Genomic DNA, 26,155 nt, shown 5'->3' with positions numbered 1-26,155 from the left:
ATTTGTAATCTTTTGAATGCCATCTTAATGATTCCACCAACCATCAGACCCAAAACCCAAACGATCTTGCAAGCCATCATGCTCGCATAATAAACCGAATGGGAATCCGGAAAAGCGGCTACCGATCCGATAGACCGGGGCGTTGCTTGACATTGAACTTCAACAGAAGTCCAATGACTTGATCCATAAAACTATAAATACGTAGTATATTCGGAGAAGAGTAAATACCGGAAGCACTTTAATTCACCTACAATGATCCGATGTTTGATTCGTTCGCATCCCAGTGCTAATCAGAGTCGACGACAAATTACTGATCGTCGCCTTGTCCGACATGGTTACGTTTACATCGAACCGAGGTCTGCTAATTCAATATGCAAAAAGCACCGGCGACACGCATCGAATTCCCTCCAAAAATATCTCATAAAATGCTTAAAAGATCATAGACAAAATTGGCAAGTTCAGGCGATGAACTTGAAAAAAGACGGTCCACTGAGAGCCACACACAAAATGTATCTCTGTTTGGCCCGTATTTTGTTGGCGTGATCGCTCCAGCGTAGCGCGTTGACCGACTTGCCCGGCAGCTACCTGTGTTGTTAACTCTTTCTGTGCTTGTTGTAGCTGGGGTTTTTATCTCAAAATAGGCTTCAACGTTGCAAGCTCGGCCAGCGACGATTCATTTAAGCGCCGGACATCAGCGGGCGCGCATGCGCATTCGACAGATAAATCGGGCAATCGATCTAAGGTGTCTCCCAAAGTGATTTTAAGCACTAGTTTTTTTTGGCAAAGCCCACCTATTAAGAGCACACGCGCCCATTTCGTAAGTGCATTCTTTTGATAACAGTTCTGTTTTTGCCTGCTGTTTGATTTGCATTGACAAACGTGTTCAGAATTTCACAAGAGAATGAATGTTCAGTGTGTGTGTGTTCATAGATCCGGATCTGGCTAGTTGACGTAAACGGCAGTGCAACAAGTGGCACACTGGTTTTAAGAACTGTGCATGACCGAAAATGATTTAGACTAAAAAAAATGCTGTTTTTCACAGCGTTGGAAAATTTTGGTTTCCTATGCTGACAAGCTGAGTAGTTTTGTTGCAGATTTGTGTATTGGACTATAATTTTCTGACGAGTTAAATGCAACCTTTTATTATGCTCATGAGTGGAATAATTTGTTCCAATTTCAAAATTGATGATTTTCTTAATGATATGTTTAAGCTGCTTCTCAAAATCAGTTAAGCTTTATATGAGCAAAGCCATTGTTTCAGTCACAGCACTGGACTACATATTCGTACATTTCTTGTTATAATTATCGAGATCTTTGGGCAGCACGTCCCAGCCAATTAAATGAGGTTTAATGACCCGCATTGATTGCTATAGACGCGATAACCAGAACTTTAATGAATGCAGTGCCCTTCGGCAGGGCGTCGGCACAAAAGGGAAACCAGCATGACGTAGGTCAGTTCTGTAAGAGCCAGTTCTGTCAGTAGGGCTCTTGACTAAGCCAATCAACTGTGGCCAACACAAGTCCAAGGCCACACTCACGTAGAACAATACCAACCGCAGGCAGAGCAACTGTATCGCGGCTCTTTGTTGTAGCGCGCAGCCAGTTTCTTGGGGGGTTAATAAGCCAGTTCGACTCTCGGCTACTCAGATAATTTACCTCCCAAGTACGCAAGTACAGGGAGACCGTCCCTCTATTGAGGTTAATTGAAATGATTTATTAACATTTGTGCAATTTTTGCTAAAGCCCTCAACAAAAACCCAAATTGAAAAATTTGCATAAAAAAACATTTTGGCGCCCACAATTTAAGTAATTTAATTTCGATTTTTTGTTTGGCGTTTCGTTGTTTTTTTCTCTTGTCAGTTTTGTTGCTTGTGTCTCTTATGGACATCCGCGTGCGGTTTATGGGTCAACGCTTAAATATTTGCGCGCTTCTCTGCGATCGATTTATTTTGATTTTTATTCAGCTGATTTTAGCTTTAATTCAGTTTCTTCTTCGTTTCATTTTGGGTTTGTTTTGATCACGAACCGGTTGGCTAGGCTAGCATTTACTTTACTTCGCTCCTTTTGCAAAGTCATTATTTTTATTGGCACTTTTGGTCGCATCAACGCTGTCTTGTAATCCCAAACCCGTTGAACTTGAGCTCAAAACGCGATCGGGAGGAGGTGTTGTGTTCGAACATTGCTCCGCCGATCGATGGAGCGTGAATTGAGCTGGTCAGAACACAGAATTGGAAAAAACAAGAATGCCAGCAGGGTGAAGCTTTAGATACTCTTACCAGACTGTTGCTCAAACTGAAACTAAATATGACTATGGAATTAGAAAGATTGCATCATAAAATCTCCTTTAGTAGCATCATCAAACTTTGTGTATTTTCTTGTTTGATTCCTCGGACCGAAAAGTAAGTCTTGAATTGCAATCGTCTTCGAAAAGTTAGAATACCCCCACCAAGGGTATGGTATGAAAAGTGAAATCATTTTGAAGGTCGCTTCGCTGCAAAAATTTACATCCAGCTGCTAATCAAGAACTCTAGACTTAATTAGAGTATTTACTCATTAACATGTCCGCTTCATCATCCTCACAGGTTGAGTTCTGACCAAGATGAGGCTTTGGCTTGGCTCCCTCCTCCTCTGTCTGTTCTCCCTGTTGCAGTCCTCCAGGGGCCAGCTCTTGGTGGACTTGCTGCGGGACTTTGAGACATCGCTGCTGAATACAAGGATCCCAGATACCACGCGCTTCTTGCCGGAGTATGACTTCATCATTGTCGGTGCTGGCACCGCAGGCTGTGTCCTGGCCAATCGTCTGAGTGAGATTACTTCAGCGAGTGTTCTGCTGTTGGAGGCGGGCGATCAGGAGACCTTCATCAGTGATGTGCCCCTGACAGCGGCCCTGACCCAAATGACCCGCTACAATTGGGGCTACAAAGCGGAGCCGACCGCCAACGCCTGCCAGGGCCTGAAAGAAGGCGTTTGCAACTGGCCTAAGGGGCGTGGCATTGGCGGTACCAGCCTGATAAACTTCATGCTGTACACGCGGGGCCATCGAAGAGACTACGACGATTGGGCGGCGGCTAACAACTCGGGCTGGTCCTACGACGAAATCCTGCCCTATTTCAAGAAGTCCGAGCGCATTGGCATACCCGAGCTGTACAAGTCGCCGTATCATGGCCGGAATGGACCGCTGGATGTCCAGTACACGGACTACAAGTCGCAGCTGCTGAAGGCATTCCTCAAGTCGGGTCAAGAGTTGGGCTACGACATCACCGATCCGAATGGAGAGCATCTTATGGGCTTCGGCAGGTCGCAGGCCACAATCCGAAACGGTCGACGCTGCAGTACCAGCAAGGCGTTCATCCAGCCAGTGGTGCAGCGCAAGAACCTGCACATCTCCATGAAGAGTTGGGTCACTAAACTCATCATTGATCCACTCACTAAAACGGCCGTCGGCGTGGAGTTCGTCAAGCAGCGTCAGCGATTTGTGGTGCGGGCCAGAAAGGAGGTCATCCTCTCCGCTGGCACCATAGCCAGTCCCCAGCTGCTGATGCTGTCCGGTGTGGGGCCCGGCGATCATCTCCGGGAGCACAATATCACAGTGCTGCAGAATCTGCCGGTGGGGTACAATCTCCAGGATCACATCACCCTCAACGGCTTGGTATTCGTGGTCAATGATTCGACAGTGAATGATGCCCGCCTTCTGAACCCAACGGATATATTCCGTTACCTGTTTGCAGGCCAGGGACCATACACCATACCAGGTGGAGCCGAGGCTTTTGCCTTTGTGCGTACTCCAAGCTCTAGCCATGGTAAATATACTCTGTCCGGAATAAATATTGTATAATCCAAAAATTGTTCTTACAGCTAAGGACTATCCGGACATGGAGTTGGTCTTGGGAGCTGGTTCCCTGAGTGGCGATCGCTTTGGGACTATGCGCAATCTTTTGGGCATAACGGACGAATTCTATGAGACAATGTTCGGTGACTTGCAGAACAGAGAAACCTTTGGACTGGTCCCAGTGCTGCTGCGGCCCAAGAGTCGAGGACGCATCTCCTTGCGCAGTCGGAATCCATTTCACTGGCCTCGTATGGAACCTAACTTTATGGAGCATCCGGACGACATACAAGCCATGATCGAGGGCATTGAAATGGTACGTAGCTTTGTTAAATTCTTAAAAATTCTCGGATAATCATCCCAAACCTTCAGATCATGCAGGTGGCTCGTTCCAAGTCCATGGTCAAGATGGGCACTCATTTCCACGATCGACCCTTTCCCGGGTGTGAGCACTTGACCTTCGCCAGCCAAGAGTACTGGCGCTGTTGCCTGCGTCGCTACGGTTCCAGCCTGCAACATCAGTCAGGCACCTGCAAGATGGGACCCACTGGGGATCCCTCGGCTGTGGTAGATTCCGGCCTCAGGGTTCATGGTATTCGAAAGTTGCGGGTTGTGGATGCCTCAGTAATGCCAAATGTGCCGGCTGGACACACGAATGCTATTGTTATCATGATTGCCGAAAAGGCGGCGGACATGATCAAGAATACGTGGCGCATGAGGACCACATAAAACAACCTCAATGTGGTACCCTCACTTTTTAATTTATTCTCTAGATATATATCGTGATATGATTAAGCTTGCATGTGATAATTAAGTCATTTTTTAGCACGTAAAACCTCTTTATTAGCTTTCAAAATTGTTTATACGCACAGAAGAAAATATTTAAATTAAATAAAAAACGGTTGTATTTTCCACCACCATCTGGTAGATGGCACTGAGTACCAATACGTACTCTTGCGGAGAGTAGAAAAAACAAGAAAATAGCTTTTCGGCTCTGTTAACTTTACAGCAAAGCTGTTCGGGTCTGTTAACTTTGAATAAAAGCTTTTCGGCTCTGATAGCTTGTGCGCGTAAATCAAATTTATGATTTAAAACACAACGGCGAATAGTTTTTAAAAGATCTGTCATTAGCATCTGTGACATACATATGTATATGTAATTTATTTTGTTTAATAGAGAGATACTGCTCGGCCTTCTTTTCGTTGTTGTATTGTAGTAGTACCCAGTGTTCGGGATGACAAATTGATATCGTGACATTACAGGAACTCAATCCTAATTCAAGCTGACTGATATTTCCGTTTTTGTTTAAATATTTTTTCAAAGTAATACAATTTTTCCATAAGCTCTCTCTTCAAAATGTGGGAGCTTCAGATGATAGTGGTGCACATTTTGCTGATCGGTTGTTTTATAAACATATATTTTCAATCGACTATTTTGGAGGAGCTTGAGCCCCAGAAGACACTGCCTGAGTTTGGGCTGAGACCGCCGGCAGATCGATTGGTGGTATTCCTGATCGATGGTCTTCGGGCAGAGTCGTTCTTTGCAAATAGCTGCAGAGAAGTGCCGCACCTCCAGAAACTTTTCTTGAATCAAGGTGTGGTCGGAATTTCGCGAGGCTGCGCACCAACAATGACCCGACCCGGACACATTGCCATCTTCGCTGGCTTCAATGAAGATCCCCAAGCGGCCATTACCAATTTCGAGTGGAATCCGACACGCTTTGACTCCATATTTAATCGTAGTCGCCATGCCATCGGATGGCTCGATAAAACAGTGTCCGATTTCTTCGCGCGGTCCGTTGGTGCGCCAGTGAGATTCGAAACGTACAGATATTCGGATTTCAGTAGAAGATTTAAGACCGATACCTGGGTTTACAACAAGGCCCGTGAGTTTCTTACCAACAACGAGAGCATCAGAGAGTTGCAAAACGCAACAGCGGTGGTATTTTTGGTTTATCTATTGGATATTGATAAGGCTGGCCATGTGTTCACACCACTTCACCGCGAGTACCGGAAGAGGCTTTATTTGACGCAGAAGAGGATTCGGGAGACGTACGATCTCTTTGAGAGTGCATTCAACAACAGTCGCACGGCCTATCTGATGACCTCGGATCATGGCATGTCAGATGTTGGTATGTATTCTTGACGCCATTGACTATCTAAGACTGCTACTGTGTTTGTTTCAGGCCACCATGGCGGGGGATCTGATATGGAAATAGAAATGCCCTTCTTCTTTTGGGGAGCCGGAGTCAAGCACCTGGGACCGCCTGGGTCCCAGCTGAACTTCACTGCCAATGCACATGGACTTCAGATGCCTCTGCAAGAGCTGGAGCAGATCCAGCTGGCGCCGCTGATGTCGGCCTTAATAGGCCTGCCGCCGCCCACTAACAATAGGGCCCCGTTACCGCTGGGCTATCTCAATGTGAGCGAAGAGTACGAGCGGCAGGCGTTGTTCTTGAATGTCCTGCAGTTCATGGCCCAGGCGGAGGTCATGATACGCCGCCATGAGCAAAGCTTCTTCCACAAATGGCTGCCGAAATATAAGCACCTGGACTCGAGGCGAATCGCCAGCCTTCCCTCTGAAGTGAATCGCCTAGTGGCAGCGGGCCACGACAGGAAAGCAGTAAAACTACTCAGGCAAGCGTCCTGGCAGGCCCGAGAGTGCCTGGATTTTTATCAGAGCTACTATAACATTCCGCTACTTGTGGCCTTAGCTGCATCGTATTTTGGCCTGTTCTACTGCCTGACTGTCATGCTGACACGCGAATGCACAGAGAACAAACAGCGGAAGAAGGGACTCGTAACATGGATGACTCTTCTGATGGCCGTACTGGGACTGGTGCTCGGATATGTATTGTTTCTGCAGAGGGTGCCCTGGTACACGGAGTTTTACCTGCTGTTGCCCATAGGCATTTGGACGATGGCACTAGCCGAACGGCCGCTGCATGGTAAATCCATACCTTTTCCGCTTACACTTTTCATCTGGACAGTGATTCCCGCTGGATTGGTTATAACGACATCCTTTACGAGCACCCATGTGGGGCTGCTGTATGCAGCCGTCGTGTGTGGCTACAATCGGCGCGGCTTCCTTCGGCCTACGGGGAAATTCTTTATATGGTTGACAGCCATGCTGTTACCAAGTGCATTTCTAGTTGTCACGCAAAACTTCAGCTTGGAATGGATATTAGATGCTATTGACCTAGACCTCGAGAGCTATGTCCTAGCGTTCAGCATGTTTCTGGCAGTGCTCCTTCCATGGATATTGGGACATAAATTTGTGGAGCACGTTTGGATGATCAATTCAGGAATTCTACTGATGGGAGTCTATGGAACTTACCTCTACGAGAATAACCTCGAAATTAATCTCTTTCTGCGGACTGCTTTCTGGGCTTTCCTTGCCTATGCCTTCGTATCGTTGCCATACAGCAAAGAGAAAACCGCTAGAAAACGATTTCATTTGATTACCTTCAACCTGGTGGCAGTTCATGCACTGCTCTGCGTTTCAACGGGGTCGCTCTTCCTCCAAATGATGATAACCGAGTTTCTGCTTCGGCAGCAAATTCACGACAAGGTTACAAAAAAACCGAAAAATGAGATTCGGGAACCACTAGATCGCCTGAAGCTAAACTATCACTACGCCGTCTTGATTCTGTTTTACTTCTTCGTATCATTCTTTGGATCCGGACACTGGGCATTAGGCTTCGCCTTCAGAGCAACAACTGGACGACTGCTAATATCCAGCTTTACTCCATTTATAATAACCATTCTCATCATAGCCAAGATAATGATTCCATCCATTATTTTCATCTCAGGGATATACACTCTTTCGCCGTATGCCCGTATGAATACACGTGCTATTTTCAACTGTATGTTCTTGATTAGCGATGCCATGGGCTTGTTTTTCTGTTTATATATTCAAAACAGTGGCAACTGGCGCCAAGTTCGCCGATCACTCGATCACGTCCTATTGACAAACCTTGTTGTGATCCTGTTGCTGGCCTCTTCGTGTTTAACCAAGACCTTCCATATGCCAATTAAGCGAGCTAAGCCGGAAAGCATTACGGAAGTAAATGGAGGAGACGTGATTGTCCTTACGTGTGCAGGGTCTGCTGAAGAGAGTAAGGCTGAGGGGGTTTCTTTCGTCTAATGCATCAAAGTTCCTGTTAAAATAAATTACGTTTTATTGGTTTGGTTTTCTTCAATTACTCATCTGATTGTCGGTAAATAAACGCAATTTTGTTAACTTTATTCATTCATATTTTTCTTGTGCATTGTATAGGTACATATGTATATATTATTATTAATATTGAACGCTGTTTAGTATATACCTGCAATTTATTTGTGACGTGGATTCATTCTCCGGACTGTTCATGAGATTACAAATTAAAAAGATTCTTTGAGATGATCCAATGGGACACTTGAAGATGCCACACAGAATCTTGTATTATATTGTATGTCTATATTATATTGAATTGATGGAACTAGCAAGATCTTGGGTATGGAATGCTTACAATTATCCAGGAGAACGAAGGCGGAATAGAAAACCACGGAACGTTTTATGTCGAGCCACACATGGCTTTCTCGTGAAATACATTCCATATATGACATCGTATGAGCGATAGAGCGATACACAGGAGAGTCAGCAGCGGAGATTTCCTCACTGCAGTTGCCTCTGCCTTTGGTCAGTCAAATAGTGCAGAGAGTAGCAGTGGAGCCACTACCACTTCAAAGTGACCACAAAGAAGCGCAGTTCGCTTTGGTCTAACCAGCTCATTAATGTTACCAAGCCCAAAATGAAGAATGATATGGCTGAGAGGGCCAACCAGGCAAGTAATTTCCCGGCACATTCTACTCTCTACCCTCTACTAGCTGGATTGTTTCCAATTTGGCAGCTGTTGCTTGTTGTTGGCTGTTTGTGTTTGCTCTGTGTTCGGGTAGTTTTCGGTTTGTTTTTTGTAGCCGCATGACGCAGGGGAGCCGACACATTTTCCTTTTGGGGCTGGCGCTAGCTTTTGTTTATAAACTAGTTTCGCAAACTTGCCTCAACCATACTACCATTCCTCTCACTCCTTTGTCCAAAAGTTTTGTATTTCGCTGTTTCGCTTGTGTGCTTTTTTTTCATAGGCCGTTTGTTGCTTGCACTCTTTTCCACAGTTTCAGCTTATTTCTCTTTTTGCGGGATTTCAGCGCATTTAAAAGTATTTTTATGTATTCCCTGAATGGTCAGTGGGATTTCCTTTAAGGCGCCATTAATAATACAGGTCGAGTTTCTTAAACTTGTAACATTTCTCTTCGAATTGAAGTTCAACGTCAAAAAGTTGTGCTTTAACTGGGAGCTCTTGTAACTTCCAATTCCACTCACGTTCTGGCCATAGAGGAGAAGTCCTTAAGCCAATTTTAGAATGCCTTGTAATTGAAACATAATTGGAGCTGCAGAACAGAAAAGTAAGAACACTCAGCCATGAACGTGGTTTTCCTTTAGCACGAAAGGAGTGGAGTTAAAGCGATTTAACCTGGTGACATTATTATGTCTTTCTCTGTCCCTTCCTTTGGCCCTTTATGACCATGAACATTAAGACCTTAACCATTGAGACCATTTTTAATAAAGCGATGAAGAAATGTGTGCACTTAACAGTCATTCCACTATTGTGATAGGGTATTTGATGTAATTTTTCGCTTCAAACTTTGTGCTCCAACAGAAGAAACGAATTTGGAAAAGTAAATAATAAAATAACTGCAGGAAAAATAAAATAACACAACATGAAAAAATTACACAAATGTAAGAAAAATAAAAAAAAAATCGTCCACGCTGGAATAACGCAAGATTAGTATTATAAACACCGAATCTCTTTCCTGCTTGCTTTTTTTACTTTTTTTTTACATCCTTACATCATAGAAAAAAAAATTATTTTTCTTATTTCCTTTCCATATAAATTCAAGACTATACCCACAGAAAATCGTTTTTGCTAATTTGGTTTTTGTTTACTTTTATTTTGGAGGATCTTTCGGGACAGAGCTGAGGACACCTAAGTAAATATAATTTAAGAAAATTATAACTGCTGGAGATGTGTATTGAGCAAACATTTTTTATAATTTGCGTTTGTGACCGTGTAAAATATAAAAAGCTGTTGGTAAATTTTCCAGGAATATAAATTTAAGACATTAAACACTGTTCGCCTTCAATTTCTTAATTTTAAACCTCCTTGAAAGCAATATCAATATCCCAGACAGTAACATTTGACGCCTGAGATACAGCATCAAGAATATATTCAAGCACTGCTTTAAAAGTCGAATGTGCAACGACTTGTGCAGTACTGAAGATGCCTTCACCTTCTATAAATATATTTCCCTCCATTCCTTTCCTTTTCTTTGTGTGGAGACCTTTAACAAAGAATAGTTGCATAGAGCCACCATTCGTTCAGAATGAGTTGGGCCTCAACTGCAGTTTCCTTAACTGAAAAAGGCTACTGTGAAGAAAACATTTCCACATTGAATGGTCACAGTGGTCCGCAAAGTTTTCACATAAAATGAAGAGATGAAAACTAAGAATATTCTCTTGTAAGCCTTGCGGCGTGTCTGGCGAAAATTCGAAAAAAATTCACTTTTTAAATGGAGACAAATGGTGGAAAATAGCAAGAAAAATGTACTTTTGTACTTAGCAAATGGCTAAGCGGATAGAAACAGAGAGAGAAAGAGAATTGAAAATCTCGTTGAGGGTTTTTTGTGGTTCTCTCAATCTCGGTCAGAGTTGCAGCAACCGCAACCTTTCTTCACTTCATTGGACTTGGCCCAAGTCTCACAACATTCTGCCTGTTAAATCTAATAAATATAGACAGATGTGGCATAAATTAGAATTCGCTGCGAAGCACAGTAAATGACTTTCTCCTTATTTAGTTTTAGCTTGACTAACTTTTCTGATATTCAGTGTATTCGATTTTCATTTTAAAGAGTCATTTGTGTTCGCTTGCCATCAGAGTTTGCTAATTTGTCGATAAATTTTTAGATGAATTTGTTTTCCCTTTTTTTTCATAATTCCATAATTTGTTCACTGTTTGCTTTTAATAAAAAACCTGGAAGAATAATAAATGAAATTTCTTTAACTTTCAGACCGGGAAATAACCAAGTCCCAAAGCTACGAGTCTATGTCTGTTCTCATATACATGAAAGCATATTCCGGTGAGAGACGCATTAATTAACTCAACTTAACACGTACATATGTACATTCCCTGCGGTGGGAATCCCCCTTGAGGTGGGTCCATAAAATGGATTGCCTTGCTGGTCAAACTGGGTCTCTTGTTCGTTTTTGTGGCATACCAAATTTTCATTTTTTAAAGTCTAGAGTAGAAACCCCACCAATTTATTTGATGGGGTAATCAGTCCAGAGAGAACCCATTTAGCTCAACTTTAAAAAGGTTCTTTAAAATATTTAAAAATATAATTTGATTAATTACAAAGAAAGTTCTCGAGCCATCACAGTCCATTTTACCACCACTGCCATTGGAATATTTGATAATTATCTGAAATCCTCAGAAGAAGTCAAGACAGTGAAAGCGAGTACAAAGCAGCACCGCAATATTAAAGCCGATTCATTAATTAAGTAGGACAAAAGCAAGGAGAACCAATGCAAGCCTTAGAGGGGGCGATATAGATTGTGGCTAAATTACCGCTACCGTCTCTTCAGACTTATGTGCTATTTTTACCGCTGAAGATTGAAAGGAGAACACTGTCATTACATATATTCAATGAGCTACACAGCTCAGAAGGACAAGGATGCAGTTAAACTTCAAGTAGCGACAGAAATCTCCTCAGCTGGATTCACCTGGGATAAGGGGTCTCGAATTCCTTCTCTGGCACTATTATGTTGAGTCATTCAAATCAAATTGCCATTGGCTCGAATTCTGTTGAACATGCAGATAGAAGGAAAAACTATCTTTATTCTGAGAAACTAAACGGTGAATGTAAATGTAGCCACAAGGCAGATCCAAATTTAATCATATTGTATCCGATACTCTCCTTTCAATGCCCAAAGAAGTCATCTATGTACCTCGGAAAAAATCAATTTACATACCCCATAAGATTAAGAAGTTAATGGTCTGCAATTTGTCAAGTTCAGATTTGGGCCCTACTTTCAGTTAATTTTTCATTTTTAATTTCGCTGGAAGTCAAGTTTGTCCACGAATACGCGATTAGGGAAACTTTCTGAAAAAACTTGAGATTGTTAAACGACATTAATACGATTAATATCTTAGCAACATCTACATACATATATAATACTTTGCAAGCAGCTTTTGGCTTTGTCCTTTGTCCTGGCTTGCTCCTGAAGTTTGGGAATCAGCAGACGCTTTGATGGTCGTTATGCGAGGACAATGCTGATATGACTTCTTGCAGTATACCAGAAACAGTGGCATACTCTTTTTCGACACCTAATTACATTAAGTGAATTATTTTAAGAGATTTATTTAAAGAACAGCTCACACCAAAGAGCCATCGACACAAGCTTTTTTTGAAAGCTAACTTAATATAAATATTTCAAAATGAAAGGGAAATAAATCCTTCGGGTACGTATTGTCACCAGCCTTCAAGGCTTTCCACTTTTTGGCTCACTCAAAAATATGTGCAAAAGGGTCTGCTAATGGCGGAAGCGAAGCTTATCCCATAAATCAAATTTAATAAATATTCAAAATCTCTTGCATATAACTTAATTGTTGTTGAAGTGCGCTAAGCCAGCGATTCTCATGAGGCTTACACTGTCTTCTTCTATATAAATCGAGGTTTTAATAAAGTAGTCAAAGCCTTCGAAGCTTTTATTGGAGTTATTTATGAACTCATTTATTCTTTTGTTAAATTATATTTGAATTCCTTGTGTAATTTTAGAGATTTTTAATGTTTTCCACAACTGAGGGAATTAATAGTTGAACACTAACTATTAAGGCACGTGTGCCTTGACTGAAAAGTTCCGAAAATCACGAATCACAGAGTGGTCCGTGCATTACTTTGTCTAGAGAGCTTTGCTAATTAATTTTACATTTAAATCACACGTATACAAATTGTTCATGTTTAAATACAGCAGTTTGAGCAAACAATCAGTTGAACAAAAGCCAATGACAATTTGCATGACGATTTCGCCGTCCCGTCCAACTCTTTGCACAGGAAACAATCAATTTCGCGATGTGCGTAGAGGAAGGGCTCCAATTGACTACGCTTAGTGCCTGTTTTGGGTGTTGGCTGTTGGTTTTGTTGGTACGCACAATTACGCGGGCAAAAGGCGCATCACGGCAACGGGCAGACCCAGGACCCAGCGGATGTGGATGAGGAAATTGCAATAGTGGGAAACCGACAAAACAGAAAAGCGGGAAAATGGACCGATAGACAGACAGATAGACAAAGTGGCAGCAGTCGTAGTATGCAGGTCCATTTTCGCTTTGGGGAACGGTTAGCAGGACTCACTCAGTTGAGTACTTTGAAGGAACGTGCCACGAATTTCGGTGACTGTCCAACGATATTGCTTAAACCCCCTGGAGCACTGCACTCAATTTAGTCACGCGAAAGCATTCGCCAACTTAAGGGAATGTAATGCAATATCGAATCCTTTGAAACGTACTCGTACATGAAAGAGTAGTGCTCTAAAAATTATATTTTCTTGCAGGCGCGTCATTTCATTAGGTATAAACTTTTGCACGCCATGTCGTACTTTTCTACGAATTTCAATTTATGTTTATCGTTCCACATCATGCTTACTGACTGCTTGGGTTTCCATCTGCTCTTTCCATAAGTAATTAACCTAATTAAGTAAAAGCTCTCTTCAATTGTTGCACATCCTAAAAAATGTGTACTTTAAATCAATTAGAAAAGCCAAGTAAATATTAAAATATTTTCAGTAAAGAGATTCGTATTTGGTTTGTTATCATATCAGAAAAATGAATAAGGCTCACGCAGTCTTCTACTTTGGTCTTTACGATCTCACAGCTACTCCCCGTCTTGTTTGTCTGAAAATTTGGTAATGCCTGCGGCCTCTTGCAGTTGGAAGAGGTTGCCATTTCTTTAAGTGTTTCATTCATGCCTAATTTTGGCAGAGTGACACATATATCGAGATCCAACATATTATATGTAAAGATTTAATCAATGATGTGTGTTCAACGCATCAAACAATCCACGAAGGCTTGACCTGGGGAAACTTAGATAATCCGAGAGTGGATTTTAAAGACACGCTTCAACTTACAACATGGAAATTGTGTACAAATTGGGACCAGATCCATAATTCTGAAAGGCCATTATTTCTCCATCTGCTTGGACAAAATCAGCTTTAAATAATAGAGTCCATCACCCATCTTTTAGAACCATTCCAGGAAATATATTATTTGGTAATTTAAAGGGAGTTATCCTGCTGCCTTCTATTGATTTATTATGTGCTTTGTTTATCATTGACAGTCTGTACGTAAAATGAATGATTAATCACTAAGTCATTGAAACATTCAGCTAAGTCGTTTTCCATCTATTTAAATTTACATTGCATTGCTTGGAGGGTTCATCATGAGTCAAAGCCAAAGCCTAAGTGGTTTAAGTGATGACACCTATATTTCAATATAAGTTGCTTCTTGAAAATGTATCTCTGAATTTTTGACATAACTTTGCTTCAAATGATGACCAAAATTGTTTAATTAATTGTATGCTTAAAAGCCGCAACGATGACACAGATGTGTACTATAGATATACATACTTAGTATAGATACTATATACTATAAAGAATTAATTATACTCTGTGTTCCAATCTACTTCCCATGGGATAACAAGTAAAAAAAAAAAACACCCCGAAAGAGGGAAAACCTTAATGAAGGCGAAGGATATTTTGTACCAACCAAAAAGAAACCACAATTAGTTTTATATACTCCCCACATGTGGATTTTCTGGGGATTTTCAAATGGCAGTGTGAAACCCTAAGCTAATTAATGCGCCTGCTTCAAAGCTTTCTGCCATAAAATAAGGTGTGCGGTAGGAAAATAAAATTTCGGTGAATTATGTCTAAGCACTTAAGAAGGTGTTTAAGTCCCCGAGGAAAGGGCCAACACGGCAAGTTTAGTCGGCTGTGTTTCGTATGGGGTATTGAGCTTATGGTTGCTTAAGGAAAGTTAGTCTTGTGTCTGCTGAGAAGGATGCCAGGCGGACTGTTTTCCCTAGGCTTCATTTTCATCGTTTTCTGGCAGATTACATATGTACACACATATATGAAAAATATGGATAAGGATTGATGTTCTCTGACAATAAGGTAAATCACGTACGACTGATAGAACAAGCAAAGGTTTCGTGGACAGATACATATAATATTCTGATATTCATGTTTGTTCATATTTCTTGGTGCCAAAATTTCTTGTCAAAAGTAATAAGTGGAAAAACCTCTTAATATATATCAACCTTACATATAGGAGTACATTTATCTCCAGACTCCAAGTCCGCAGTGCGCCAATAATTTCTCATTATTATTTTAAGAAACGGATTTACAGGCAACGACAGAAGAAGAGCAGAAAAAACGTAAGGATATCTGTCGGATGGAATCAGCCTTTAAGCGAATTTTTTTTCTGCGGCGGTCTCGGCCACGCCATATGCCAGACGCCAGAGAAAAGAACTGGGAAAACCACACAGTGAGCCACCAGAGGTTTGGTTTTTTACGGCATTTTCTTATTTTCTTTACTACCTTTGAGGCTTCATTAAAAAAGTTCTGTAAAATTCTCGGATTATTCCAGTTGGGCAACTTAAGATATGGGAATTGATTCAGGAAAAGTATTTAGCATTATGACTTAAAATTAATTGTCTTGATTTAGTAAGGCGTTCTTTCTATGTAAAAATAAAGCCGAAACTGGTTTCTGATATTTTTCTCTATTCAGAAATTATTTAAGTCAGTTGGGCGGACAACTGGTTCACAGTGGGCTGTAAAATTGTGAATCCTCCTGCTGCCTGGAATACAAATGAAGCGTCAGAAAATATCCTCCAGCAATTGTCTTGTTAGCAGTCAATAAGGTCCTCAAAAAAAGCCATTTGTGATGCCTCAGTTTGCCAAGGATGCCCCCAAACACAGTCTGGTTTGACATTTTACTATGCCCTATGATTGTGGCACATCTGCCACAGAAAAGACCAGAAAATAGATAGATGGATAAATGGAAATAGATGTATAAAAAATGGACTCGAGCTTGCTGGAAAAATGCATAGCCCTTCACTGCAACAACTTTTTATGTGTGTATTTTAAGCATTTGAGCATTCTCATCAAGCCATTTAACCTGGAAATAATCAGTTTAATATTCCACAGGGCTTTAGAAGGAATTTAATTATTCTCCATTCTCTGTCCCCTACATTTACGTCTACAAAAAGATACAATTTAAATTACATAAATGAATTATTCATTAAGTTAACGTACTTTACAGGCAAAAATAACAACTAATTCCCTAACTTCAGGCAAGAGAATATTCAAGAAACAACTTGAAAATAAGCAAAATGAATTGTCACATTGTTAGTATCCTCGTCAGATAAACAAATTTGAGAATTCCGAAAATCACAAAGCAGATTTGGGCCCTTGACCTCAAGGAGCCACGAACGTGCTCCTTAGGAGCCCATTTATGACTAAAGAGAGAGAGACACACAACAACAAGGCGGGGGACATTCCAGTCCTTGCTACACTGTTCCTTCTGCTTGCAAATTTCTTTGAGAGCGAGATTTCATGAAGCAATCCATCCTTATGTCCATTTATTCAAATATAAAGCTGAGCCTTTTAATTATACGTAATCTGACAAGGCAATATTCAGTAGAGTAATCTCCAACCTTCCAGTCTCTGAGCTCATTCAATGTGGGAGGAGCATTATAGGAGCACAATTAATTATGTGGCAGACCAGAAAGGTTTTCATGTTCAATCAGGCACTGATCAATGATGTCGATTTTTCACCTGAGAGGCAACACCCAAGTCCCCAAACGGAAATTAATTGGAAATACGAATTTCCTATTTCTGCCAGTGGGAGCGAAATAACTTGCAGACCTGCTCTTCGGAAATTGGCATCAATCCACAATATTGTAGCTGCTAAAATGATAGATTCAAGCATGTGTGTATACACCCAAAGGCGGTAAAATTGGAACAGGTGCAGCGCTTTTCTGATATTTGGGTGTTCTGTACTTTTAATTAGGAGCTTAATGAAGCCCTCAATTCAGATACACATAGGCCACAGGTGCTCCAATTAGTACCTTATAATTCATTTAATTAATATTACCTATCAAAGATATACGTTAACCATACTGTGCTTATTTAATTTTTAGCTCCTGGCACATTGTGCCACATTAAACGCATTCTCTGCAATGTAAACAGCAAAAGCTAAAAATAGGATACCAAAAAAATAAATAAAAACAACGAAAACAAATGCAAAGCCAAACAAAGAACGAACAGGAACTTAATTAAGTTCGATAATGTAATCAAAAGTAGGTTTTTTTCTGCCAATATTTCTCAGAAAAATTTAAACATATGCATGGCTCACAATTTATACCTTGGCGCATTCCACAGAGATATATATATGTATTTAAATTATTCTATATAAGCGTCTAGTTTTTTGACTGATTAGCCAGATATGAATTGTTCAACTTTTTTAACTTTAAGAACAGGACGCTGAAGCTAGAACATAAATTTCAGGCCTGGATCTTAAAAATGACACTCACAGAAGCCACAGACAGTCCGCCACTTATGGTTGTCTCGACTCGACAAATTTGTTCTACTTTTGGGCTAAGAAACACGGACATAATCATGAGCATCTTCATCATCATGGGAGCAGACATTTTTGATTTGGGCAATGACCGCAGAAAACTGAGGCGAATTCTTAAAGCTGTACCAAATTCCATTTATCTAAGGTAAAGAATATTCTTTGGGCCAAATACAAGCAGTGATATGATGTAAAACCCTGTCGAGATGCTAATGACAGCGACATTTGTTTGTGTTCCTGTCAGCATCCACTTGACGCTTTCAGTGTTCGTTCGGTCTGTGGTCACATCAGCACCTGACACATATCAGTCGCAGTTTGAGGAGCAGCGGAGTTGTGGGCGACATGTGGTGACGGCTATGGAGATGCCGTCAGGGCAGGTGCTTGTCAAGGGAGGGTCGTTTAAATGTGTATCCACAGTGGGGCATATGAATTTGAAGATATTTATCTGAACTACTTATATGAATTTTTATATACTTATCTGTTAGAAAAATCGGGAATATGAAAGCTTCAAAGATAAGAGGACGCTTCAATATGCTTAAATCTAATACGAACTGGAAAATTATTATAAACTCTTAAATGTATTCTTTAATTTATTTTCTTTCCATTCCGGACCTCACTTTGAGAAGCGTTTTCTACCCCAGGCACCATTGGAGTGTTAAATTTGTTTTCCTTTTCATAGTTTTTTCTGCGCCGACTCCGACCGCCTGCGTCACCGTCAGCAGCGCCGCCTCTGCCTCAGTTGCTGCCTCAGCTGACGACCACTGCTCTCTCCGTTTCACGAAACGAAACAGTACGGGGGAGAACGTAATTCCATGTACCTCAGCTACGTAGTGAAATTCGTAACGTGACACGTGTCTGTGGTAGAACAACAAAGAATCTGAAAAACAATTACAAATACAAATAAGCTGCGGCGGGAAATTAACGATTGAAAAGGGCAGGAAGCACACACTATAGTTATTTTGGTTATTTTTAAATTAACCATTCTTACCTAGTCATTGAAAAATATCAAAAAAGAGGGCGCCCTCGTAGAGCGTTTTATTTTTAGGGACATTTTATGTCCAACCTACAATTACTCGCGTGTGTTTTACTTTAACCCCTTTTCACCTGAGCTTGCCCTTGCTGCGAAAATAATTGTAAATTTTGTTTAATGAAAGTCCTCTTATAAAGTTAAATCGTATTGGGTTTTGCCTTCATCATTCTTACTGCTACACACAACTATATGTTTAGCAAAAAAGTTCGAATGCATGTACTTTTATAAATTCATGTAAATCACCAATTATAGTGTAAATTAAATATATCTCAAATAAAGTGTTCCTTATAAATAAAACAAAATTAATAAAATAAAGTTGAAGCAAAATCTCCTGATTATTTATATAACAACATTAATTCTGTAACAGGGGAAAAAAGCGACTTACAGAAGGGAATTCTGGGGAGCGGGATATCTGCGTTCGAACTTTCATTTAAATTATAAACTACTTTTCAGGCTCTGATAACTTTTGACGACGTGCCTGTGGGGGGCAGTAATTAATTTTGCTTAGCTTTCAATTAACAGTCACAATAAGTCACTGTTTTGTCAGTCAGGTCATTCATTGCTTATTCTTCCTTGGTCGCATATTTAATTGTCTAGACATTTAAGTTCCTGTGTAGATTGCTTTGGAGGCAGCTCTGAACTGAATTGAACTGAACGGTAAACCACAACATCCATTCCATTCGCCATTTTTAATTCCATTTCCACAGGAACAATGGGCTACGAAGGTACGAGTATAAAAGACTGACTGCCATCAAGGAGCCGTTTATCATTTTAACAGCTTGCCATCACAGGATTGATAGGAAACGTCTCAAAGTGCGAAACGAAGGTTACAAAGGTTGTACAACCCTTAAACAAGAAAAAAAATCAACTTCGAAATGGAAAAGAAAACTACGAAAAAAATAACCTAAAGGCAATCGGAAGGTAAGCAGCAGAAGCACCTTTCTCTTCTTCTGACATCGAATGAGGTCTTAAAAACGATTTCCATGCTGAATATTTGAGTTTATTTCGTGACAGAAATTGGATTTCCATGCTTCCACCTTGTTCGCGCTTCTCAGGTGGGGAATTGACATCATTGATGGGTGTCAGATTGAATATGAAAAACCGTTCGTTGCTGCCACATAACAAATTGAATTGATTTGATAACTTTGAGATTGTTTGTCTTTATCTCTTGAACATTTTTTATATGTACATCTGTATATATTTATATTGATATAATATTGCACAGATGGAAACTAGGACGGCCCAACAGGTTGTGAAGCTGCTTTATTTCTTATAAGAGTTTTATTTATTTTTTTGTGGCATCAATTTATTGATTATCTTCCACCTGCATTTATTGGCAAACAATGTTAAGGTCAAATTGCATCGATGGCATCTAAGGTTTTAGCTAAGAAGAGTCAGACTCCGACTTGGTTTCAGTCAAATCATCATGCTCTCCCAGTATTTCTGGCTGGCTTTCTGTGTGGCTTGGATCTGTGTCCGTATCTGACTCGGAAGAGCCCGAAAGTTCGTCAGAATGCAAGGTCGAAGAGCTTTGATCTGTGTCCGTATCTGACTCGGAAGAGCCCGAAAGTTCGTCAGAATTCAAGGCCGAAGAGCTTGGATCTGTGTCCGTATCTGATTCGGGAGAGCCCGAAAGTTCGTCAGAATGCAAGGTCGAAGAGCTTTGATCTGTGTCCGTATCTGATTCGGAAGAGCCCGAAAGCTCGTCAGAATTCGAGGCCGAAGAGCTTGCATCTGTGTCCGTATCTGACTCGGAAGAGCCCGAAAGTTCGTCAGAATGCAAGGTCGAAGAGCTTTGATCTGTGTCCGTATCTGACTCGGAAGAGCCCGAAAGTTCGTCAGAATTCAAGGCCGAAGAGCTTGCATCTGTGTCCGTATCTGATTCGGGAGAGCCTGAAAGTTCGTCAGAATTCAAGGTCGAAGAGCTTTGATCTGTGTCCGTATCAGATTTGGGAGAGCTCGAAAGTTCGTCAGAATTCGAGTCCGAAGAGCTTGGACCTGAACTATCCGTGTCCTCGGAGTCAGAATCTGAAGGCGTGCCCAGATCTTCACTCTCATTCAGAACGTTCAAAGGTTGGACAGAAATCAAGGCCGAAGAGCTTAGAAATGAATTATCCATATCCTCGGAGTGAACAGTTGACGACGCGCCAAGCAACTCGATCTCCAGCGGATTTCTGAAATGATCGGCAGGATTAAAGGCTGTATCTTTGAAGTCAGCAGCCAAAGACAAAGGCTCGTCAATATTTCCGACGGCCTCCGCTATATCCTCACGGTGCTTGCGCTTCAACAATTCGTCCTTGATCAAATCTAGAGCAAAATGATTACATTCGTAGTTTCTGTCACTCACACAGCGGCATTTCTTACCGTAACCGGTCATCAGCAGCTTATCCAAAACGTAGGGCTCATAATTCGTGATGCCCCCCGACTTCAGTAGATTTTTAATGACCATGGTGTCATAACGCACATCCAATTTCTCTACGGGCATATGAAGCTTTGGAAACTTTGATAGAGACATTTTCACGGGATTTTCACTTCAGGTCGCAACGAATTAACTTGCAATTATATGTGACCCATGACTTTTGACGTTTAATGCCTAGGTAATTCTATCAGGTATGCTCCGAATGCAGCTATCGATGGAATCCCACGGAATAAAACATTCGTCGCTTTGCTCCTTGTTATTTTTTGCTTAAAACGCATAACAAAAAAACGCATATGTTTTCATAAACACTTTGAACTAATTTGTAAGCAAATCCTGCTGAGTCATGTACTCCTGGTCACACTAATAGATGGACCCCAACACAACAACACAGCAGTGAAAAAAGTAGGCCCGTAGCACATTTTTTAAATTTTATTGGGAATTATTCGGCTCATGGAATGGGTCTCTTTTTTTATTGGTATTTTAATGCTAATAGCTATTAAATCTACATACATACATATATCTCCCTCTATATCTGCGCGAGACTGTGGAGAAACTTATTTTGTAATTTTTATAAACATCGATTGCTTGTGGCATACATCGATATCTAGTTTTTAAATTCTCTTCAAATCATTGTGAAGAAAGGGAGACACAAATGCATATACAGGCAGAGAGGAAAATTATTAATCCATAGAGAAAAACCTTAAGACCAGAAATAATTATATTTTTCTTTGAGGTATTTTTTCTCGAAACATCGATATCTTCAAACATCGACGTTTTTCGTTAGCTAGCAAAAATATTATGAGCCGCGTGCAGTCAACCAACATTTTGATTTTGCTGTCAAAATACAAAGTCTCCGAAAATCGACAAACCGTTTGCTTCTAAGGAAATTGTAAATTATCTCTATCCTCGATTTAATCTACCCACGCCGGTATTTCTGCTTTAAAATGATTCCAAATTTACCAACTGAGATCATTGACAAAGTGTTTGGATACCTGAAAGAAAAAGAAAAACTGATTTTGGCCCAAGTAAACAAAAGGCTTGAATGCACCTATGCTTACCACGTTCAAGAAAAATATAAGTTACTTTTGGTCAGCGATGACATAAACTCTGCTGGGTTCTATACAGACACCGAATTACGTGTTATTCTGTCTTCATGCGGATCAACTGTTAGTTTTTTTTCAATACAATGTACTGAGGTTATGGATCAACTAGGAGAACTAATAGAAAAGTACTGCTTTAACCTCAGATATGCCTATTTGATGATAACAAATGAAAATTTCAATGCGTTCAAACGTGTTTTAAACATGAAATGCATAGAAATGCTTTACTTAGATAGTTCCCATTATCGCGGAACGGATCTCATCCAGTACGTAAATCCATACTGTAAAGAATTGAAGCTAGAGAGCATTTCGATGGCCCAGGGTAAGAATTTGAATCTACTTAGTTCGATGTGAATTTCCTCGACGAGTGCTTTAAATTTATTTCAGAGCATCACATACGGGAACTGATTCATTTGGAAAAATTGTATGTGGAATCGTACTATGTACAAAATATTTTCGAAATATGCTCCCATCTTCCGAAACTTCGCGAATTCACTATTAACTGTTTTGAATATCCACCCGATTTAAAACAGGATTATTTATATCCTGAATTAGAAAAGCTGACACTTCAGTATTTCGAAATTAAATTAGATTTGCCAATATGTCCGAAACTGAAACAATTGATGTTGATTTTTACTGCGAGCTACGTTGAAAACATTGGTGACATTATTTCAAAGTACGGAAACACATTAGAGCGTCTAGATTTATCGCCTGTCGCTGGTCGAGATAAATTCCATGCGGAGCAAACAATAATAGTTCTCAGAAAATGTAAGCGCTTGCAGTTAATTAGCACCACAAATGCAATTATACGATACTTGTTCGTCGAATTTCTGGGATCATTAATTACCGTTTTAAAAGAAAATGGTTTTAACACAGAGAGACGTCTGAAATTGGAAGGGGACTTGTGTGAAGTCGAGCAGCTTAAGCTGGAATTGGTGAGTATTTGATTTGGGTAAAATTTAACCGGATTGAAACAATTTTTGTTTTAGATGGAAAAGTTCCCAAATTCCGAAGTGTGGAACTTGATTACGCTGAGTCAATTCATATATTAACTGCACCATCAAGTCGCCCATGCTAATCGAATACAACACTAATTTATAAATTAATTGTTCGCAAGCCAAAATAAAACAAAAACAGAACAAGAGAATAAAGGAATTGATGAGAGAATATCCACTGGACTGAAACAATTGCGAGAGTGTATTGCGTGTGAGGTGACATCTATGCGATCTGCAGAGAGGGTACCATTTTATATCGAGTTCACCCAATAAATTTGTCTGACCAAGCGAAAGCTGCAAAATTGATAAGGAGGGGGAGATAGGAACTCTATGAGCACGTTGAAAATGAAACAAGGCCAGCTAAAATAGGTGAGGATGTTAGCCACTTATTCAGGACATGGGGCGAGCCGACCAACATAATTTGTAACAGAACAAGAGTGGGTAAAAACCACACATAAACATGGCACGAATAATGGCATCCTGCCCGTCGTTTTAGTCCTTATTCCTTTCCCGAAATATGAGCAAGCAAAGTAGCAGAGCAATTAAAAAAAAAAGTCAAGAAACAAGAGAGAACTTAAGATGTTTCATTTCCCACTATGACTCGACAGAACAAAAGACTTGTTTACTTGGGAATGTTGCTGCTTATTCATCTTACCGTCATGCAGGTGCTCTTGGGTTGGCTTTTATTCAAAAATATAATTTAATATTTACACATCGGCGGAAAAAGCAACCATGACAGGGCTGAAATTACTAACACGCATTTGTTTTTGCAAAAATCCCTCCCACTTGGCTGTCTTCCCCGCCTGATGCTCTGTTTTCCCGCTGTGGTGCCAGCTTTGCTGCACTACGCTCACCAATACCAAATACCCCAAGTTTACCCAGGACCATGAGTAGAAATCGTGCTGTAGCGTGGCCTTTTACTCTTCGCGTTTCACCATCTGATGGCTCGTTGCTTATACACTTTCCATGTAATCAATGACAACAATTCCGTCCCTCGCTGATAATTTTTTACTCTTTGTATAATTTGGTTGATCCGTTCTATGTTTTATCGGATAATCTAGTTTGCACTTCACTCTAACATCGTGTCTACAGACGAGCATACTCAGGCTTTCGTCAGTGCCAAAAATATTATGAAATTTCCCCACTAGCACAGATGGTGTGGAAAGTGCCTGGCAAGCAATTTTACAGGGCACTATACTCTCCCATTTTGGCAGGATTCGCTTGCTTGTGTTAACAAGGTTTGTTGCTGCTTGCTTTGTCCTCTTATAGTGTTTCTTCTTTTCTTTTTAATCCCAGAACTCAGTGGGCAGGACTTATGTATTTCCCTTTTGCGTTTGAACTACTCTCGTAAACTTTCTGCAACCATTCCTCTTTTAAAAGCTTTGAATTTCGTTGTTCCTCTTTTGTTTTTTGTTTATGCTATTTTGGTGTTTTTTTATGTTCTGGAAAAATATTGTTCTACTTATCTTTTTAGATTCATCATTTTTTTCAGACCATTTCAAAGTTTTTACAGCTCAGTAGAGATGGTCCGTTTCATTCGCTCGATCTCACTTAATTCTTATCAAATTTCTTTTGAAAATTAGCCTTACACCTAAATATTCTGGTGCTAATTGGCTTCCATGCTCAAAATCCTATGCCACTTCCATTTTATGACAGTTACTAAGCCAATTCCTGAATGTTTGTAATAGAATCTTGCCCAGGGCAATGGCATTGTCTATGACAGAGAGGTAGAACGGAAATAAAGAAAAACTAAGAAAACTGACTTCTACTATACGGGGCTTCCAGTGAAAACAATGTTGGGTTCCTGCTAAGTGGATGTAAAACGATTTGACTTGGTGACAACTTTATTTCCGCCTCTACCTTTTGCTCCAAAGAAGTGCAGAGAAAAAGAGTACAGAGAAATAAAAAGTCGTGTACATTCAGACCTCTAACGATTGAATTTCCTGGTAGATAGGAGAACGCGTCGTCAGAAATGAAAAATTCTTGACAAATGAAGATTTTTAAGGGAAAACCAAGCACGGTCGTCGGAAAATTCTGCAAATAAGTGGCCATACCTGACCAGAGCATTATGCAAATGAGCGGGCAAGTGGGCAGGCACGCTTGTGGCTCCTGTGATTTACGAAATTTTGTGGCTCTGGGCGTTGGCCTATTTGGGTAATGTTTTGCCTTTAATTTAGGAAAAACTTCACATCCTAAAAGAACGAAAGACAAGCCTTGAAATAGGTTTTATGAAGTGTTCTCCCATAATTCCCACCTTGCGGAAGGAAATGGCTTCGGAAATAGGAAGTCGGCGAATTTGCTTACAAAAACTTCGTATAGATTGCCTGCATAGCGGGTGGTTTGCGTATATTACACCCTACGGAGATGAGAAACAGACTCTGCCTTAATTTTTCATGTCGCCTCCTAGAGATCCTCAAGATTTGTCGTGATTTACGTGGAACAAAAAAGGATTTAAAATGTTTCGGAGATGAAAACGAGCAAATGGCCGCCATTAAAATGTAAGTTTCTCTCGGTCTTTCCATTCCCCGGCTAAGGGACAACCCTGCAATGCCATTTCCACCTAATTCCAACAAAATGTCGCGCAGTTATTAAAATCCTCAGTACCGCCCACAGAACCCACCTTCCTCTTAAACCTGTGCCCGTCGAGTGTTAATGAATTTTGGCATGAATAATTATGTAAATTTATTCGGTTTTTATTAGCCGGGGCCTGGGCCTGGGCCTGTGCCGAGAGCTTCATTCAATTGTTCTTGTTTATTTTTGGGTTCTTTTGATTATTCTTTGACTTTAAAAAACGTGTTTTTATTTTGCTTGCATATTAAAGTTTATCCATTAAATTCTGTATAGAATAATGCTGACTTTAAGTAAAGCAAGGAATGGTTTTGCCAGTAAAAATTCTTAATGAATTAAATGAGTTGACGTTGGGGAAATAAACAAAAGTTGGGAGACACTTTTCATCTCTCATGGGGCAAAGTCCGACATTAGATGCCCCAAAAATTCAACGGAACCGTAACGACGCTGATATTGAAAAAGGTTTCGTGAACCCCGCTTTGAGGCCTCGT

The 26,155-nt window shown here is 40.5% G+C and overlaps 4 protein-coding genes across 4 annotated transcripts; 3 read left to right on the top strand and 1 right to left on the bottom strand.

Annotated features, from left to right (window-relative positions):
- The first annotated feature begins 741 nt into the window (after positions 1–741).
- Positions 742–4,829, top strand: LOC6591499 (glucose dehydrogenase [FAD, quinone]). The gene is made up of 4 exons (XM_002016847.2): positions 742–817; positions 2,583–3,800; positions 3,856–4,142; positions 4,199–4,829. The coding sequence occupies exons 2-4, from the start codon at positions 2,600–2,602 to the stop codon at positions 4,553–4,555; spliced, it is 1,845 nt and encodes a 614-aa protein (XP_002016883.1). The 5' UTR covers positions 742–817; positions 2,583–2,599; the 3' UTR covers positions 4,556–4,829.
- A 367-nt stretch (positions 4,830–5,196) lies between these two features.
- On the top strand, positions 5,197–8,032 carry LOC6591498 (GPI ethanolamine phosphate transferase 1). The gene is made up of 2 exons (XM_002016846.2): positions 5,197–5,957; positions 6,012–8,032. The coding sequence occupies exons 1-2, from the start codon at positions 5,198–5,200 to the stop codon at positions 7,970–7,972; spliced, it is 2,721 nt and encodes a 906-aa protein (XP_002016882.2). The 5' UTR covers position 5,197; the 3' UTR covers positions 7,973–8,032.
- An 11,857-nt stretch (positions 8,033–19,889) lies between these two features.
- Positions 19,890–21,072, bottom strand: LOC6591497 (suppressor protein SRP40). Its single transcript, XM_002016845.2, has 2 exons — positions 20,947–21,072; positions 19,890–20,889 (listed from the first exon to the last, which is right to left on the bottom strand). The coding sequence occupies exons 1-2, from the start codon at positions 21,065–21,067 to the stop codon at positions 19,967–19,969; spliced, it is 1,044 nt and encodes a 347-aa protein (XP_002016881.2). The 5' UTR covers positions 21,068–21,072; the 3' UTR covers positions 19,890–19,966.
- A 1,248-nt stretch (positions 21,073–22,320) lies between these two features.
- On the top strand, positions 22,321–23,383 carry LOC113566079. Its single transcript, XM_026990027.1, has 3 exons — positions 22,321–22,423; positions 22,489–23,036; positions 23,091–23,383. The coding sequence occupies exons 1-3, from the start codon at positions 22,321–22,323 to the stop codon at positions 23,151–23,153; spliced, it is 714 nt and encodes a 237-aa protein (XP_026845828.1). The 3' UTR covers positions 23,154–23,383.
- The last annotated feature ends 2,772 nt before the right edge of the window (positions 23,384–26,155 follow it).

The sequence above is a fragment of the Drosophila persimilis genome, unplaced genomic scaffold (genome assembly GCF_003286085.1).
Source record: "Drosophila persimilis strain 14011-0111.01,24,50 unplaced genomic scaffold, DperRS2 tig00000000-arrow-pilon, whole genome shotgun sequence".
NCBI lineage: Eukaryota > Metazoa > Arthropoda > Insecta > Diptera > Drosophilidae > Drosophila > Drosophila persimilis.
This window is presented reverse-complemented; position numbering and strand designations above follow the sequence as displayed.